The 17901-nt window shown below is 50.5% G+C and overlaps 1 protein-coding gene across 1 annotated transcript in view; it reads left to right on the top strand.

Moving 5' to 3' along the window:
• Nucleotides 1–833: 833 nt before the first annotated feature.
• Nucleotides 834–17901, top strand: part of SLC6A6 (solute carrier family 6 member 6) — a 41049-nt gene continuing 23981 nt past the window's right edge. Inside the window, exons 1-4 of the mRNA XM_090284226.1 lie at nucleotides 834–1162; nucleotides 2925–3059; nucleotides 4099–4333; nucleotides 13847–13979. Coding sequence (XP_090140352.1) covers nucleotides 934–1162; nucleotides 2925–3059; nucleotides 4099–4333; nucleotides 13847–13979 — 732 coding nt within the window. The 5' untranslated portion in view covers nucleotides 834–933. The remainder of the gene's footprint in view (nucleotides 1163–2924; nucleotides 3060–4098; nucleotides 4334–13846; nucleotides 13980–17901) is intronic.

Genomic DNA, 17901 nt, shown 5'->3' with positions numbered 1-17901 from the left:
GGCTCTGCTCTAGCTGGTGGCAGATGTCCTCTAGAGTGGGGTTCAAGCAGGGGTCAGCTGAGAGTGACCACAAACAGCTCCTGGAGGCTTAGGGATTTGACCTCCTTGGAGGCTTCCCATTACCAAACCCAACAGGGAGAACCTGCATGCTACAAAGGTCAGAGCAAGCCAGAGAATCCGTGGAGAGGGGTGGACAAAGGGAGGTTAACTGGCTTTCTTACATAACCCTTACCAGTGCAAATCCCTTGTCTTCTATGCTGCAGAGATGAGACTGGTTAATGAATTGCAAATATATTTCATAAACATGCATTTTTCCATATTTTGATGAAAACCCCATTTTCACATTGTTTTCATTTCAGCCTGAAACCCCATTCCTCATTCGTTTTATGTTTACCCATTCTTTAAACAGGATCAGGCACCTCCTGTGCGCCAGGCACTGTGCTGAGTCATGAGTGACATGGGAGCTGTCATTTTCTATGTAGACTGGAATTTGGAAATAGTATCTATTCATTTTTAGAAAATTCAGGCAGGTGTTATTTGGGAGGTGCCTTAGAACTGTTTGGGGCATGTCGTATTTTGTAGATGATGCCAAGGCAGTGTGGCTTCATGCTTACCTGCCTGCAGGGGCAGGATGGGGTATAAAGTTCAAGGACAACAAACATGGGCCCGCAGTCCTTCTCTTCAGTAGTTGCCCAAGGAATGGAATCTCTCAGTTTCTGAATTGTTAGGTGCCTGATTACCTACAGGGTTCTGAATCACTCAGGATGTTGTCAGATCAGTGGGCAGAGGAGGGGCCGGTCTGTTCCCTGCCACAGGCCTGGGAGGTCAGAGGCAGGCCTGGGTGAGAAGGGAGAAGTTGCGTTGGAGACACACAGGCCGTTCCTTACCAACCACACTTTGGGTCCTGTTTTGTCCCCCACAGAAAGCGAGGAGATGGCCACCAAGGAGAAGCTGCAGTGTCTGAAAGACTTTCACAAGGACATCCTGAAGCCATCCCCAGGGAAGAGCCCCGGCACGCGGCCTGAGGATGAGGCGGAGGGGAAGCCCCCACAGAGGGAGAAGTGGTCCAGCAAGATCGACTTTGTGCTCTCTGTGGCTGGCGGCTTTGTCGGCTTGGGCAACGTCTGGCGTTTTCCGTACCTCTGCTACAAAAATGGTGGAGGTGAGTCTAGGCTGGGCAGAGAGAAGGGTGGGGATGGAGAGGGGAATGGTCTCTTGTGCCCTGCTTTCCCTAGTCCCCACCTTGACTTCCCCCAGTCAGTGTGCTGCACCCGCGCCCCACCCTGCCCCACCTTAGCAGCAGGAGAGGAGCATGCCTGGGAGTCAGGTCTTACTGTGTTACCTTGAGAGGATCCCTAGTAGTCTCTGATCCTTCAGTTTACCATCTCTGATGAAGGCTGTTGAGGGCTGATGAGGCCAGGCCCATGTTCTTCAAACCTCTGACACTCACGCTTCCTTCATAAATTTTCTCTTATCTAAGTGCCTCCTGACTCCTTCTTACTTTATATCTTTCCTGACGTTTGCTTTGGCTTTCCTAATTTAAACCGAATATAATTCAAAAGTAAGCTTCACTTCCCCTCATAAATGGAAAACCAGTATTGTTTGCCATAATGGAAAGGTGTCCAGGAAAAAAAGATACAGTGAAGAAATTTCTTATTTTTGTTTTAATTAAAATTTCTATTCCAATTTTACTGAGATATAATTGATGTATATAACCTTGTATTAGGTTCAGGTGTACAACACAATGATTTCATATGTGTATATATTGTGAAAAATTACTACGATAAGTTTAGTTAGCATAAAGTACCTCACAGTCACACATTTTTTTCTTGTCTTGAGAACTTTTAAAATTCCTTTCAGCAACTTTAAGTATAATACAGTATTATTTACTATAGCGACAATGCTATACAGTCCATCCCCAGAACTTAACTTATAACTGGAAGTTTGTAGCTTTTCACCATCTTCAATCATTGAAGATATTTTAAAAATAGTCTGGTTGGCTGGTTTGTTGGTTGGTTCGGGTTTTTTGTTTTTGTGTTTTTTAACCTGAAGGCTGTGAGCTAGAATCCTCTCCCGCTGGAGGCGTTCACGTCAGCAGCATGTGCTGGGCCCGTGTTGCTGTGCGCTAGCAGGGGCCTGATGAGGACTGGCAGGAAGAACTGCCCGTGACTGAGGGCTTACCTGTCAGCGGAGATGGGCATGCCGCATACAGCCTGCGCTAGGAGAACTACCTTTCGGGAGATTCTGCCTTAGAGTCTGGTTTCTTAACCTTTTGTAGGTCTCAGGTGCCTTTGGGACTCTGATGAGTGTTCTAGACGCTCCCCAGAGCAAAGCGCATACACATAGACCCAAGTTGCCCACAGTTTCAAAGGGTTTATGGACCCGCTGAAGCCATTAGTGGACACCAGGTAGGAACCCTCACCCCAACTCTTTGCCCCTCACTCCTCCCCTGGCTCCCATCCCCAGCTGGAGGTGCCCACCTCTAGCTTCTCATCATCGCACCCTTCCTAGCTAGTTCATCTCAGCTTCTGCTCTAGGCAGGCCTGGGGACAGGTAGATGGAGGCTTCAATGAGGAGGTCATATATGAGATGGGTCTGAAGGGCTGAACAGTTCTTATGCAGACGGACGATGTGGGGAAGACAGGCAGGCAGCTGGCATAGCTTAACCAGAGGCTCCGAGGCTCAGAGCACCTGGGAGACTTGAAGAAGGTGAAAGGGCACACTGGAAAGGTGATGCCAGCAGGACAGGTGGGCAGGGCCTGGAGAATTTGCAACCACATCCAGGAATTTGGCCTTTATCCCTCACATCCCTCACGCGTTCTCTCTGGTTCCATTGGCTGGGAGGGCTTGGGAGTGAGCACCTGCCGCCTTGGCTCTTGTGACAGACACAGCCTGACCCGCATCCCACTCTGCTCTCTCCGCAGGTGCATTCCTCATACCGTATTTTATTTTCCTGTTTGGGGGCGGCCTGCCTGTGTTTTTCCTGGAGGTAATCATAGGCCAGTACACCTCTGAAGGGGGCATCACCTGCTGGGAAAAGATCTGCCCCTTGTTCTCCGGTGAGTATGGGACAAAGGTCACCCAGGGCCTGGTGTTCATTGATTTGGCAAATTATTATTGAGCATCTGCTGTTTGCCAGGTACACCGTAGCCTCACACAAGTTACTTGGCACTGTGCCTGACACAAGGTAGCAGCCAGTACGTGATACACATGATGCTCCTCACAGTGGCTGCTCAATATGTATTAGCTGTTCCCCCTCCCTGGGTTGTGGAAGGACAGATAAGCTAGCGGCTGCTTAGCAGTGCAGTGCAGAAGACAAGCACTCAGATTCAGCGGCCTTGCCATCTGGGTTTGAGTCCCTCTTCCTTCTCTTGCTAACTCATGACTTTGAGAAAGTCTCTTAATCTCTTTGTGCCTCAATTTCCTCCTCTATCAAATGGAAACAGTATGTTTACTTCATAGGGTGACTGTGAAGACAAAATGACAGTCATGTAAAGGTGCTTTATCCTCATAGGAAGCCCCAAATTAATGGTAGCTTTATTATTGTAACATTCAGTCCTATGTCCAGTACCTAGCATAAGATAATAGTCTTATGATTATAATTTGAAAGAATGGGAGGATGTATGTATATTTAGTCACCCATAGAAACCTGTCCATCTATCATCCATCAAATCTTTCCTCTTTAAACTAGTCAATTTAGTTATCCATCCATTCATCTATTCATCTACCTGACCTTCCAGCCAATCACCAGCCATAATCCATCCAACAAATGAAATGTCCACCCATCAATCCAACATAAACCCGTTCAGCTCTCTACCAGTCTGTCTAACCAGCTCTCTAGCCATTCATCCATCTAACCATCCGTTCATAGATCTTTCCCATTTCCATGCAGGATCTTCTATTCATCCAAGTATCCCATTGATTTAACTCCATTTTTTCACCTATCCATCCATCCATCCAGTCATCCATTCATCCTACAGATATTTGCTGGTTAATGTTGATGGCCCCGTGAGGGTGCCGCGGCCTTCCATTAGAGTGTGTGGATGTAGTGGGTCTGGCCTTCCTTCTGATACTTATCTTGCTTGTCCATACCCACAGGCATCGGCTATGCCTCCATTGTGATCGTGTCCCTCCTGAATGTATACTACATCATCATCCTGGCCTGGGCCACATACTACCTGTTCCAGTCCTTCCAGTCAGAGCTGCCCTGGGCGCACTGCAACCACACCTGGAACACTCCCTATTGCATGGAGGACACTATGCGCAAGAATAAGAGCCTGTGGAGCACTCTCAACACCAGCAACTTCACCTCCCCCGTCACTGAGTTCTGGGAGTAAGGCTGGTCTCACTAAGGAAGGAGGGAGGGCATGGGTGGGGGCAGAGAAGACAGCCCACTCCCTTGTCTTCTCCCCAGCAATGTGGGATTGGGGAGAAGGTGGGAAGGTGGGTACAGATTTGGAGATAAATCCATGCCTTTGGTCTCAGACAGACCTGGAATCGAGTACCAGTTCTGCTATTTTACTGGCTGTTTGATATATTCAGCAAGTCTCTGCCCCTTTCTGAGCCTCAGTTTCTTTAACTGTCAAATGAGGGGAATGAACTGTTCCAACACCTATGGGATCTCTATGAGGATTTTTTTCCCAAAGGCAGGTATATGTATGTACTTATATTGTCTGAAAATGATAGTTTTCTTAATGTATTTTGGAAGAAATATAGTTAGCACATCAAACCCATTATTGTACAGAGAAAAATGCATATAAGAAGCTAACATAGTTACTCAAGTGAAAAGGTGAATAGAGTAAAAATTATGTGTCAATTAGCTTTTGCTGTGTAACAACCATCCCCAACTCTTTGGCTTTAAACAACAACCATTTATTTGGCTCAAGGTTCTGCTGATTGGCAGTTTGGGCTGAGCCTGGCTGGGCAGTTATTCTGGTCTTTGCTGGACTCCCTCATGGGTAGGTCAACTGTAGGGCATGAGGGTAGCTCTTCTGGGGACTGGGGGGTTATTGGCTGGGGTGCCGGGGTTCATATGGTCTCATCATCCAGCAAGCTACCCTGAGCTTATTCAGAGGCAGTTTGACATTCCAAAGCAACAAGTGGGAAAGTCCCAATGAGGAGCAGTTTTTAAGCTTTTGCTTGTATTATTTTTGTTAATGACCTGTTGGCCAAAGTAAGCCACAAGACTTACCCAGATTCAAGTGGTGGAGAAATAGGTTCTGTCTCTTTATGAGAGGAGTGGAGAATTATAGGCACTTTTATAGTTTACCACACTATTGTCAATAGGAGTATCCATCAGAGGGCAGACTGTGGAGGGGCTTGAAGTTTGGGCACCTCTTAGCTGATGTATGGGAAAGTGCTTCTAACACAGTCCTTGGAGGCCAGTTAAAGATACATTCAGTGCATCACTTTCCTTGCTCTTCATGGGTGCCGCCCCCTCAACCTGGAAATAACTGAGATAAGGCCTTGCATGAAGCTTGAGAGCCAGGAGCAGGGAATGCTAAGGAAGCAGGTGGACCCTAATCATCACGAGATGACACTCCCTCTCTTTTGTGTGTGGCTTTGCTGTTTCCAAGGTGTCTCCTCACCACTGAGGACCTGGCCTAGGAACAGGCTCAAGGAAGAGGAGGCGGTCCCAGGTGTGCTTTGGGGCCAGAGCTGGGAAATAATAGGCAAGGTCAGTCAATCCTCACTCAGGTGGTGCCTGTCCCTGTCATGACATGTGGGCCTTTTAGTATTTGCCCCCAGGTCCCTGGGAATACTGGGACTGGGGCTCTTTACATGTACATGTTTCCCATTTCCAGACAAAGAGGGCATTACAAGCCCATTCGTCATCTCCTCAGCTCTCCACCCTCTGAAGAGCTGAGTTTACAGACAAAGAAATGGGGCACTTTATTCTTCTCACTTGAATGGGCCTGAGACCACAGCCCTGTCTGCTCTCTGCTGTTCTTGGCACAACCTGAACACCCAGGGCCTGCCCCACCCAGGACACTGGCACTCAACCCGCCACTCGGGTGCCTGCCGGGGCTTTGTTGCCTCGGCATGGATTGGTTCAAATGCTAGCTGTGCTACTTCTAGCCTGGCCAGGTGCCTTTACCTCTCTGGACCTTAGTGTCCTCACTTGTACCCGGAGAGATCATAGCACTGCCCTCCCAGGGATAGCCAGCTCTGAGAACCTGCGTGATAAATATGGGCCATTATTATTTATTTAGGGCCCTCATAGTGGATAAAACCCCTCCTCGGGAGCATTTGGAACTCTTAAGTGATATGGCCTTCAGAAGGACTGAGAATGGCCCCCTCTCAGATGCCAGAGTTGTCACCTCACCCCCCACTGGATCCTCTTTAATCGTCTCCCTGCCACCTAAGGCCTGAGGGCTCTTGAGAAGATGCCCGTATGAGTGATGAGGTCCTCCAGGTGTCCAGACACATCCACGCCTTCTCCTTTGCCTGTCCCCCAGACTGGGCCCTACTGGAGGATTCTAGGTCTCTTGCCTTCCAGGATCTCCATTCTGAGTGCCCCAGCTCCCTTTCCTGGCCCGGAAGACATTAAGACAGTGTTTATCTTTTTACATTTCCTGGTCCTGCAGGCACCTTCTCAAGTCCCACATGATCCAGATGGACTCGCTCAGCCCAGACAGTTCTGGCCGCCTGTTTGATGCTCCCTTCCCATTGCAGCCTTCGTACCCCCTCCTGGTTCTAGCAGAGCTTTGTGAGCCCACCTGAGCATCATAAATAACTTGCTCTCTTTCTAGAACACTGGAGGACTGGGGCCCACAGAGAGGGAAGCCTGGAAAGCAGGCTTAGGTGAGAGGAGCCAGACCTGCTGCCCATGTGAGCAGAGAGGCTGAGGCCAATGAGCTGCGCCGGGGGCTTCAGCTCAGTGCTGCTCTGAGTCAGCTGAAGAGGGCGAGAAGGGCCTGGCTGCCTGCCTTCTACAGCTTTCCATCCTCTTGGTCACAAGAGGGAAAAGAGAACTAATGTGGAATGACTGACTCCCATGAGCATTGTGCTGAGGACTTGCCGCTACCCTTTCATTTCATCTTGGCAGAGGCCCTATGATTAGGAATATCTAGGAATCACCACAAACTGCTTTCTATCTCTAATCTCATGCCCAAGTCACAGGTCCTCTTGGCTCTCCCTTTAAAGTATATTCAGAGTCTGACCACCCTCCCCATCTGCACTGTAGTCTTCCTCCCTCCACCTGGGACCCCCATCATCACTCCCCCAGACCCCAGCACTGGCCCTCTCACCATGTTCCCTGCCTTGCAACTCTGCAATCAGTTGTGAATCCAAGCGTGTTGTTTCTTAGTTCAGAGTCGTCTCCTGGCTTTTCCCATGCTGTGATCTCACCCAGCCAGAGAGGATTTTAAGTGTTTCAACACAGTTCAGTGCTCACTGACTGCTGATTCTTCTTTTTAACGACCTGTCTGCATCCACTTCCTAGTGTAGCCTGGAGCAGGAAGTCACTACCCTTCTCTGGCCTCATTTTCCCTTGTGCACATGACCCTTTGAGCTGGGCTTTGAGGGATGAGTAGAAGCTCAGCAGACTGAAAAGTGGAGAGAAAAGGTCTTCTGGGAAGAAGGGACATCCCATGAATCCTGAAAGCACATGACTGTTTTGGCAATAGCAAGTCATTGGTTTGGTCAGCGCATAGGACACCTGGGGCCAGAGAGAAGGACTGAGGCCTTGAATGTTAGGCTAAGTTTGAGCTTTGCTCTCTAGAGGGGGAACCATGGAAGGTATACAAGAAGGGGAGTGATGGGATTGAGTCTGGGTTTTCTGGACATTGCTTAAAGATCACACGGGTGGAAAAAGAACTGGGTCCTGTATGAAGCACCGATGCGGTACAGGGCCTCAGCGGACTTAGCCATCAGTGGGCCTGGGTTCTCTGGGGTGAATCTTAGCTTATATGATTTCCCCTGAAAATAGCCACCAGCTCCACAGTGACCAGCTTTGGGGTTTTCATTGAGAAATCGGCTTGCTGGGTTATTACTGAAGTGTCCCTGGCTGGCACCCCTGTTGGGCTGCAGAGCAGTATGGATCTGTCACAGGCTGGTGTCCCTGCTCCTTGAGGCGAAGCCCAGTCATAGCCATTGTTTCCCTTCCCTTCTCTTACTTGCACGAGGTGCGTGGGTCCCTGAGCTTTTTCTTGGGCGAATGATGCCTGATGGGTGCTCAGGAGCTTCCTGGGAGTCGAGACAGTGAGGCACCATGGGACCTGATACTTCCTCCTGGCCCTGGACAAGGAAGGACCTTGGTGCTCCTCTTTGCCCCTCTCCAGTTTTACAAGAGGAGGTAGTGGAGAGCAGGGGGTGATGCTCCCATCCCTGAGAGCGGGGAGGCTGACTGGCTCCTATGTGTCCTCGGGGCAGTCACCTCACCTGTCCAAACCTCAGAGGTGACATAGTGCCAACACCTCACAGGCCGGCTAGAGTTAAGACAGGGCCTCCAGGCATGGCTTATTAGACAGGACACTGAGACCAGAGGATGGTATGACTTGCCAAAGGGCGCTCTGTAGCCAGACAGAGCCGAGTTCCAGCCCCGACCTCAGACGCTGGATGCCACCTCCAGTGTCTGTGTTTTCATTGGCTGTGAGGCCAGGCTAAGCCCACGGCCACAGGTGACGTTGTGCCATGTGTATGTGTGCGACCCCACTCTGAGGTTATGCGTGGGGTCTTCTCTTGGCCTGGATCCCCTGTGCCCACCCTATCTGCAATGCTAAGGCGCCATGCTCAGCAGGAGCCAGTGAGATGTCCTTTGCTAGATAAACCACCCGGCCTCCCAAGATAATCACCACACGCTGGCTTTATAATTTAACTCTGAGTCAGTGTATGATGGGGAAGCAGAGCTTCTTCCCCCGCTCAGCTTGGTGCTGCTTATCCCTGCTCTGGGGCCACCTCCATCCTGAGGGTCCTGCTTCACCCCTAGACCTGGAAGACAGGCAGGGCCTGATCTGGCCAAATGCCCTCCTTCCTCTGCAGTTCCTCCAGAGCCCTCTGGGAGCTCAGCACGTATCATTAGACTTTATTAGAATCAAAGAAATGAGTCATATTTGCAAACAAGCCCTGCTCAGCCAATCTTCCCCTGCAGCTGTCAGGAGGGGGAGGCAGGGGAGAAAGCCTTGTGTGGCCCCATGCTCAGGGCGGACGGGCTCTTTTATAATTGTTGCTTCCATCAGTCTCCAGGGAAGAACCATCGCCAATAAATGGCTGGCCGGCAGTCAAAAGGAAACGATTTGGCCCACTTGGAGGACGTATTTACATCTCTGAGTGCCGGCTGGACGGCAGCAGGCTGGCCGACTCAAAACAGACGTCCAGGCAATTCTTTTTTGGATCCCACCCTGAAATGAATCATTACTATTCTTGGACAAGAATGCAGCTCACCTCTGTATCTCCTCCCACTGTGTGCGAGATGCAGGGGACTTTGGGGTGCTGGGGCTCTCGGCCCTCATGAAGGGCAGCGTAGGACCCAGCACACTGGTGACAGGTCCCTAGGGTGGCATCAGAAAGAAAACCAGGCCCAGGGTTGGTTTTTATCTGAGTAATTTCAGGTGAATTCCTGAACCTGGCTGAGCCTCAGTTTCTGCATCAACCAAGTGGGTATAATTGATTTACTCAACTAACATCTGTTGAGCACTTACTGTGTACCAGGCATTGTTCCTGATCTAGCAGTGATGAAGACAGACACAGACCCTGTCTCTGTGGAGATGTCATTTTAGTAGAGCAGACAGACATTAAACAGATACCACAAATAAAATTGTAATAGAAAAGTGGTAAGTGCTGGAAAATAAAGTCATGACAGGGGCAGGAGAGTGGCCAGGGATGTTTTTTACATAGGGTGGCCAGTACAGACTGCCTCAGTGAAGTGCTGTTTGAACAAAGACCTGAAGAAGGGGTGGGGGTTCAAAGATCCCGAGGCAAGAGCATGCTCCACCTATTCTGGGAACATTGCAGAAGGTAGTATGGCTAAAGGAGGAAGTGAAGGGAGCCATATGGTAATGAGGTTTGAGATGGAACTACCCACTGTGCATACAGTTTGTTCTGGACACGTCCCATTTATGCCTGTGATATCATTAGGAGGCACCATCCTCCTTCTTGAAGGTGTCTGAGTCCCTTGGTAGGTGGGAGCCATGGGAGGATGTAGAACAGAGGAGAGCATGACCTGACTTGGGTATTGACAGACTGATGAGAACAAACTGGGGACTGAGAGTGGAGACATAAAAAATGGGAGCTGCTGAACTAGCTCTGGGGAGCAGCAGGGTGGTGGTGGTGTTGGGGAGATGTGGTGAGATTTGGGGTAGCCTGGTGTGGTTAGGAGGGACCCATGAGGGGCAGTGCAACATGGCAGCCCCTCTGGTGCATGCCACTGCAGTTTTCTGGGCACCAGGGGAAGGCCCAACAGATCCCGGTGCTTTGTGGCTGAGGCTGGGGGGTCTGACAGGGAAGGGACTTGCGGATTGTCCTTTGAACTGGGTTCCCTCAAAAATGGATTCAGATAGCCCCACACACTTTCCGGCCCTCATGGCTACCCTTGAGATAACCTTGGAAAGGATGGATGTCAGTCCCTTTGGCCCCGAGCCCATGTCAGGCTCAGTTATGGCAGCCTTTGATTGATGAGACATATTCTATTCTTAGAACGTTTGCATGACCCATTACAAACATTTTCTAGAATTTAAAATAATTTGTATAAAGGTGATATGTGCACATTAAAAACATTCACATAATGAAAAAATATATTTAATACCAAGTGAGCCCCCCGCCCCCACATTCCTACCCAGCGGCTCTCCCTCCCCGGTGGCAGTGACAAAACCAGCGTCTTGTATGTCCTGCCAAAAATAGTCTGTGCGTGTTCAAGCACAATGCGCATTCAGCCCTTTTTACACAATAGGGAGCACGCGTATGTGCTATTCCTCACCTTGCTTTGTTCATTTATTTATCTCCAGGGTGGAGTTGCTTATCAGTCCTCAGGAGCTTTCCCTGCTGTCCACGGCTGCAGGGCATTCCACTGTGTGTCCTTGTGCCTGCTCTGCCCTTTTTGATGGCCATTTGGGTGGTTGCCAATTTTTTGCTTTTATAGACAGCACTGTGGGGTGTACCCTGACTTTGGCCACATATGCAAGTGAAACCGTAGAGGAAGAGTCTTGAGAATGGAATTGCTGGGTGCCTTACCATGTCACTGGAGGCGCCATGAGATCCTGCAAGGAGATTACCGCCAGGAAGGGAAAAAGCAAGTCATGACTCAGGTTCCTTGTGCCCTGCCTCACTGGTCAGTTGTCTAGAGCAAGCCAACGTGGCAGCCTCCCATTCAGAGTGGGCACCACTGGTTTTCCCAGAACGGAGGTGGGAGAAGGCAGAAGGGTGTTGGGGGCCTGACTGTTGGCTTGGTGCCGTCAGAATCCCGGCTCTGGGGTTTCAAGCTACTTGGCCCAATTGCTGTTAAGGAGAAAAGGCCGTCTTAGGGCTGGGCACCACCTCAGCATTAGCTGAGTGCCTGCTGTGTGCCTGTCTGTGAGATTCTTGTCCTTGGGACGCCTAGAGCCTGTTAGGCAAGCCAGACTCGTCACCCAGGGTGACATCTAGTGTGAGAGGACAGCCAGGGACTCTGGTAGGTTGTCCGTGGAGCAAAGGGAAAGCTTCTCTGGAAGCACGAGGACAGTGCTTGGCGCTGGCAAGGGAGCAACGGTGTGGAGGTGGAAAAGTGCTCTCTCCCTGATGCTGCCCATTCACAAGGAAGCCTTGGGCCACTGCCCAGCATGCCCCAAGCCTTCATTGAAGGCACCGAGCTCTGGAGGCTGCACGGGGAAGGCTTTTTGTTTTAAAGCTGCTGCAGCCGCCAGATCCATGTGCTTGGCAGGGCCCCAGCTGGGATGCAGTTGGCCGCCAGCCCTGCCTTATGGGGATGTCCATGTTCCCCTGCTCCAAGGTTCCAGGTGATCCCGGCCTGTAGCGGGGACTGGAGAGATTCTTCTGAAAGTTCAGGCTCTGTTTTCTCTGTGAATCAGAGAGGTAGTCAGGTGGAGTCCGGGGAGCACTGGCTTTGAGTGTCAGACGGGCCTGGGTATAGGGTGCCAGCTCTGCCCCCTGCTGTCTTTGTGTTCATGGGCAGTTGGCTCCTCCAAACCTTTTTTTACCTGTCTGTAGAAGGGGGCAAATGACCTCTAGTCCTTGGATCAGATGAGATAAATTGAAAAGGCTTCATTGGTGTTAACATTTGAGCACACACTGTCTTAGGTGACAGTGGGAAGCCCATCGATGTCAGGGGACCAGCAAGAAGAAAAAGAACAACTGCTTCTTCTTAAGGTTCGTTAGTGGAAATATTTCATGGATTGGTCCAGAGTGCCATGCAAACTTTCCATTAACCCCTGAAGTCCTTTCATTCTCTCCACGTGTGCTTATTGAGGCCCTACTGTGTGCCATGTGCTGTTCTAGGCGTGTAGCACAGCAAAGCAAGGCCTGGCTTGAATGCCAGTTGAGTGGGCATTTTGGATTTATTCAAGGTCCTCATGTTGAAGCTCCTCTGGGGAAAATAAAAATAAAAAGAAGAAGAAGAAGTAATGGAAACATGTCCCAAAGCCCTGACCATGGGGGACATCCTGCCACTGGCTGAGAGCTAGGGATGGCCTGGAAGGCTTTCCCAGCAGCATCCTCGGCAGGAGTTGTTCATGCTTTACAGATGAGGAAACTGAGGCACAAAGTCACACAACACTCTCTGCCATTCCTGTTTCAAATAGGGAGCTGACTTGCATTAGAAGGAACCCAGCATCTCCCAGGGGAGCATGAGTACTGTATCTTCCATGGTTTGTGGCCTGGAGATTTGGTGGGCAGGTGACTTCAGGGGACTGGTAGGCAGAGCCACTGTCCCTTTGCTCGGTGTGGCTGCCCATGGTCAGTGCTGCAGCAGTCAGAGCTCTGGGACAATGGGGACATTTCTGGGTGCTAGGTTGCATGGTCTTCTCAGCCATCGGCACCCTGTGCTGCCCTGTCCTGCCTTTAGATGTCATCTGCCCCTTAGGAGTGTGTCTGAGCAGGTGCTTGTGTGCATCAGCAAGGTTCTTGAATGCAAAGACCCAGGCTGTGCTGGGCAGGGTTGGTGGCTGCCCCATGCTGATTGTCCTTCCAATGGTCTACCTGCCTCCTTTGAAGGCCTTCACAACCCGAGAAGGGAAGGGGAGAGCCAGCACTGCTTAGGTGCCGGGAGCAGCTCCTGGCTTCTCAGCAACCTAGCTGCTAGGTTTCTCTATGGCTGGCTGCAACCCCTGACCCTGTAGTTAGTACTTTGTGTGGGTTTTCTCTTAACAGCAATCCATGTAAGGAGGTGGGTGGGTGTTCTCCAGCCATGGGTAGGATACTCTGTCCCCCTTGAGGCTTACATTTAGGGAGAGATCCAGAGAAGAAGCAGGTGAATACAATAAAAGAGGCATGGGGCAGCATGTTAGGGGATGGTAGCTATTCCCATTTTATAGATGAGACCGAGGAGGTCTGGGAGACTGGGTAACTAGCCCAGAGTCAGTGATTACATGGTGGAGCTGTGTCTGCTGAGAATCAGTGATGCAGTACTCATTTTACAGATGAAGAAACTGAGGCTTAGGTGTTTACTTAACCTGCCCAAGGCCAGGCTGGGTTGAACCCAAGTTCACCTCACTTAGGAGTCTAAATTCCTCCCCTGGTTGACGTCCTCACAACTCCGTGACAAGGGTGTTAACTATTTCCCAAGACCAGCGGGGATCCCAGGGCCTGCAGAGGACAGGTGACCTGTGCAAAAGCAGCACATGATCTAGGACTTGAACCCCAGTCTACTCAAGTCCAGAACTTGGCCCTTCTGACTTGCAGCTCTGTTTGCTTCCAGGCGCAATGTGCTGAGCTTGTCCTCTGGAATCAACAGCCCCGGCTCACTGAAGTGGGACCTTGCTCTCTGCCTTCTTTTCGTCTGGTTGGTCTGTTTCTTCTGCATCTGGAAGGGCGTCAAGTCCACAGGGAAGGTGAGTTGTGCTTCTTCCCCTCCCCTGCCTCTTGGAGATTGGCCCTCAGTAAAGAGCTCCTCCTGTCCTGCAGGCCTTCCCGCCTGAGACTGGGCCTGACCTAGGCCAGGGTGCAGCCTGATAAATCTGTCCTTGAAAAGCACACAAAGCCCTGGTTTGTAGCGGTTTCCTCATTTCAGGATATAAAGACTCCCACCATGTCGGAGGTCAAGTTATTGTTAGTTTAACAAGCAGCTTGCAAAGTTCCTGAAAATGGAACAGTCGGCTCTTCTCTGCACCTGCAGGAGCTCGCACACACCACCGGTTCCCTGTCAAGGTGTTGGCCGTGGAGCAGATGTTAGCAAAAAACTAATGTTGAGGTTGTAACTGGTAAGTTAGCTGGTAATGAGGTTTTCTGCAGTTCTGTTAATTAGCATCTCTTAATGGACAGGGTGGCCTTGCTTTGCAAGGGTCCCTGACCAGCAGCGTCAGCACCCGCTGGGAGCTTATTAGCCATGTAGACCCTGTGGTCCTGCCCTGGACCTGCAAAGTCAGAATCTGCCTTTGAATAGGAGCCCAAGATAATCCAAATTTACTTTGAGGTTTGAGAAGCACGGACTTAGATTTTTGCTGCTGAGTCAAAATTAACTAAATTATCTTACCAGTAACGTTTTAGCTGGTAACTAAGATGTTCTTTTCATTGAAGATTAAGTCCTTCACTCATAACCAAGATGTTAGTTGTTATCTAAAACGTTAGCCGTAACTGAAATATTTGCTGCTGATTAATGTGTTACATAATGACTAGGATGTAAGCTATTCACAAAGGTGGTAGCGGATAATTAAAATGTTAGCTTATAATTAAGATTTCAGGTATACACTGATATATATCGGCAATAATGAAATGTTTGCCTATAACTAAACTTTTCTGTGTTAACCAAGCTGAACAGTCACCTGCTAACCAGGACACTGACTGGTATCACAGTCACTCTAATGACAAAGTCAGTGTGGAGGAGTCTGTTGTGGTCAGAAGTGTGAACCTGAACCCAAGGCACAAGCCAGTTGCTAAGGGGTTGGCTTGATCTGCTTTTACAAGTCCATCTATCATTTCCCCCATCATCTGCATCTCAATAGGGGGAAAATCTCTTAAGATCAAAGAATATGTTAAAGTAGTATTTGAGATACAGTGGTGGGGAGTGGAAAAGTCCCTTGGAGAAAGGGCCTTGGCTGCACCAGAATTTGGAGTTAAGGACCATGTTCCCTCCAGGGGCTGAAGAGCCCCTAGGGCAAAGTCATGGACCTGAACAATTCCAGCTGGGCAAGGTCTGGACACCGTGGTTGCCTAGGCAGAGTGGGATTGCTGATGGAGTAGGGGTCTGTCTGCATGTCCCATACTCTCTGCCCCATTTCTCAGGACAGAGCCACCCTGTCTGGGATCCTAAAACCCAATGTGGAAAGGAAGCAGGCTAGACTTCAGAAATCTCTACCTGCACACCCCTAGCTAACATCGATCCCCAGGACGGGCAGCAAGAGGGAAGCTCAAGTGAGTCCCCCAGCTCCCTGGTGCTCACCCACCTGTGTTATCCCATTTCATCACCTCTTCTCTTTAAGCTTTGAGGAAACTGAGCCTGAGAGGTGAAGTGAGTTATCCAAGGTCACTCCCTCAGCCCTAGATGTTCAGCACCCGGCACAGTGCTTAGCATAGACTGTGCAGTATGCACCAGTCCCTTCCTCGCCCTGCCTCCATTTCTTCCACAGAGGTGAGTCTGTCGGGAAGTTTCTGTGGAGCACTGGTCCCGATTAATGCTGGAGACACAGCTCCTGAGGCTCTTGTATGCTTTGAACCTCTGTAGCTGCCAGGTACTGTTGTATGAATGGGGCCTGGGGATGTGCAGGAGTCAACCAAACAGACAAAAACCCTGTGGTCCAAGAGCTGACAGTCATTGGTTTTAACAAGAGGAATGTGTAAAGTACAGGTTGGGGAAAAGTAGGTTTACAGTTGTGAGTACATGAAATACAGAGTTTGTTCTTGTATTATTATTTATTAATTATTGTGTTCTCCATATGAACAACTATAAACCTACTTTTGCCTGACCCTCTATAGGAGTAAGATGGTGACAGGACCTATGAGGAAGAATAATGCTGCAAAAGAGAACAGGGAGAATGGGGGCCATTGTTAAATAGGGTGGCCAGGCAAGGTTCACCGAGAAGGGGACTTGAGCAAAGATCTGAAGAAGTGAGGGGTGAGCCCTGTGGATACCTGGAGGAGGAAGAAATTCCTGGGAGAGGACAAACAGCTAGTGCAAAGGCCCTGAGGTGTGTCCGACCCAGACCCTTCAGGAGCCCCCAGTCTGATGAAGGAGGCCATTGTCTACCAGAAACAGTGGACAACATCTGAGACACAATGGAATGGGGCAAGAGAATAGAATCCAGGCAAAAAGTATTCCAGACTGCAACTGTGGCCGGTTGAAGACGTGACTTGTCAAAGGTCCCCCTAGCCTGCCCCTAGAGACCACCTCCTCCCTCCTGCGGCAGCTCCAGGCCCCTGAGGGGCAGGCGTGCTTCTCAGAACAATAGCCGGGTCTGGGCCAGTCCAGAGAAGCCAAGACAAAAGCACAGTTAGGCTCAAGCTCCACAGCCACCTCCCTGCCCAACCACCCACCCACTACCAGCTTCCATCCTAAGTCACAGACCAGGTTCATAGCCACCACGGTCCAGGGGGGTGACAGAAGTCCAGACCCTCACACAGGAAGTACAGCCCTGAGGACCCGAAGGAAGGACATAGCACAAACGTGTTCTGAGGCTGTGCCTCCGCCACTGGCCTCAGGGCAGCTGTTCCATCCAGAGCTTAGACATAAAGCAGTGGCGGCAGTCAGAGCCAGACCTAGTTTGGGGTCTCAGCTCTGTCCCCCACAAGGTGCATAACTGTAGGCAAATCCCTTTCCCTCTCTGAGCCTCATTTCCAATGCCACGCCCCCCAGCCACCTACACACAGGGGTGGTCTGAGGACCCTCAGGGCCTGCTTAGGCACTAGGCACCAACCCATGGCCCCACCTGCCCAGGCCTTCTCCCCCAAAGGAAGCTCAGGGCAGCAGGAAACTAGCCCATCTCTCTCCTGTCTCACAGGCCACCCTCTCCTCCCTGTCACTAGGGAATGAGGAAGAGTCATCTTTGCGAGTTTCCAGGGCAATTGGACCACAGGGCATTTGGGTCGAGGGCTCAGAGGAGCCACAGAGGTTTGCCAGCAAGAGTGGAAAACTACCATGTCCCATGGCGAAGCCTGCTGGGCCACTGCCAGAGGCCCACTGGCGGCAGTTGGCACTCGCCTCTCCCACAAGGATCCTGGAGGAGTCACGGAAAAGTTGAGAGAACAGCTCTCACTCAGGGGCTTGTCCTCAGAGCGGTAGATTCTGCAAAACAAGAGTGGCTTTGCGGAGAGACAGCCGAGGGGAGGCTGTGAACAGGCGAGACTGTTCTATTCTGGATTTGGGGAAGAACACAAAAACAACCCCAGGACACAGGACCCCGAAACTAGCTGGCTTACATCAAATTCCACCTCTGCCACCTACGAGCTCTGTAACCCCAGCACCTTTTCACACTGTGAGGATTAAATGAGTTAACATGGGTTAAGCTCTCAGCATAGTGCCTGGCACACAGTAAGTGCTCCATAGTGCTTGTTAAACAAATTAAATACAGAAAAACAAGGGAAGCCACCCCCTTCCCCTGGTGGTGTCCTGTGTCCCTGACACAAAGTCCTCTGGCCACACTGCCTTGTTCAGGCCTGTGGAGCTCAGCTGGCTTTGAAGTGGCCGCTCTCTGGGGACGGCCTGCTGTCAGCAGCTATTGTTCGTGGGCCCAGAGGTGGGAACTGGTCAGGGGGCCTGTCTGCAGGAAGGGAGGAGCGGCTTGCTGGTTTTCTTCTTTCACCACTCCTGGGGCTTCCTGC

Source organism: Furipterus horrens, unplaced genomic scaffold (genome assembly GCF_987537825.1).
Source record: "Furipterus horrens unplaced genomic scaffold, mFurHor1.1.pri manual_scaffold_7, whole genome shotgun sequence".
Classification (NCBI taxonomy): Eukaryota; Metazoa; Chordata; class Mammalia; order Chiroptera; family Furipteridae; genus Furipterus; species Furipterus horrens.
The sequence above is the reverse complement of the archived record's forward strand: the minus strand, read 5'-3'. Positions and strand labels throughout refer to the sequence as shown.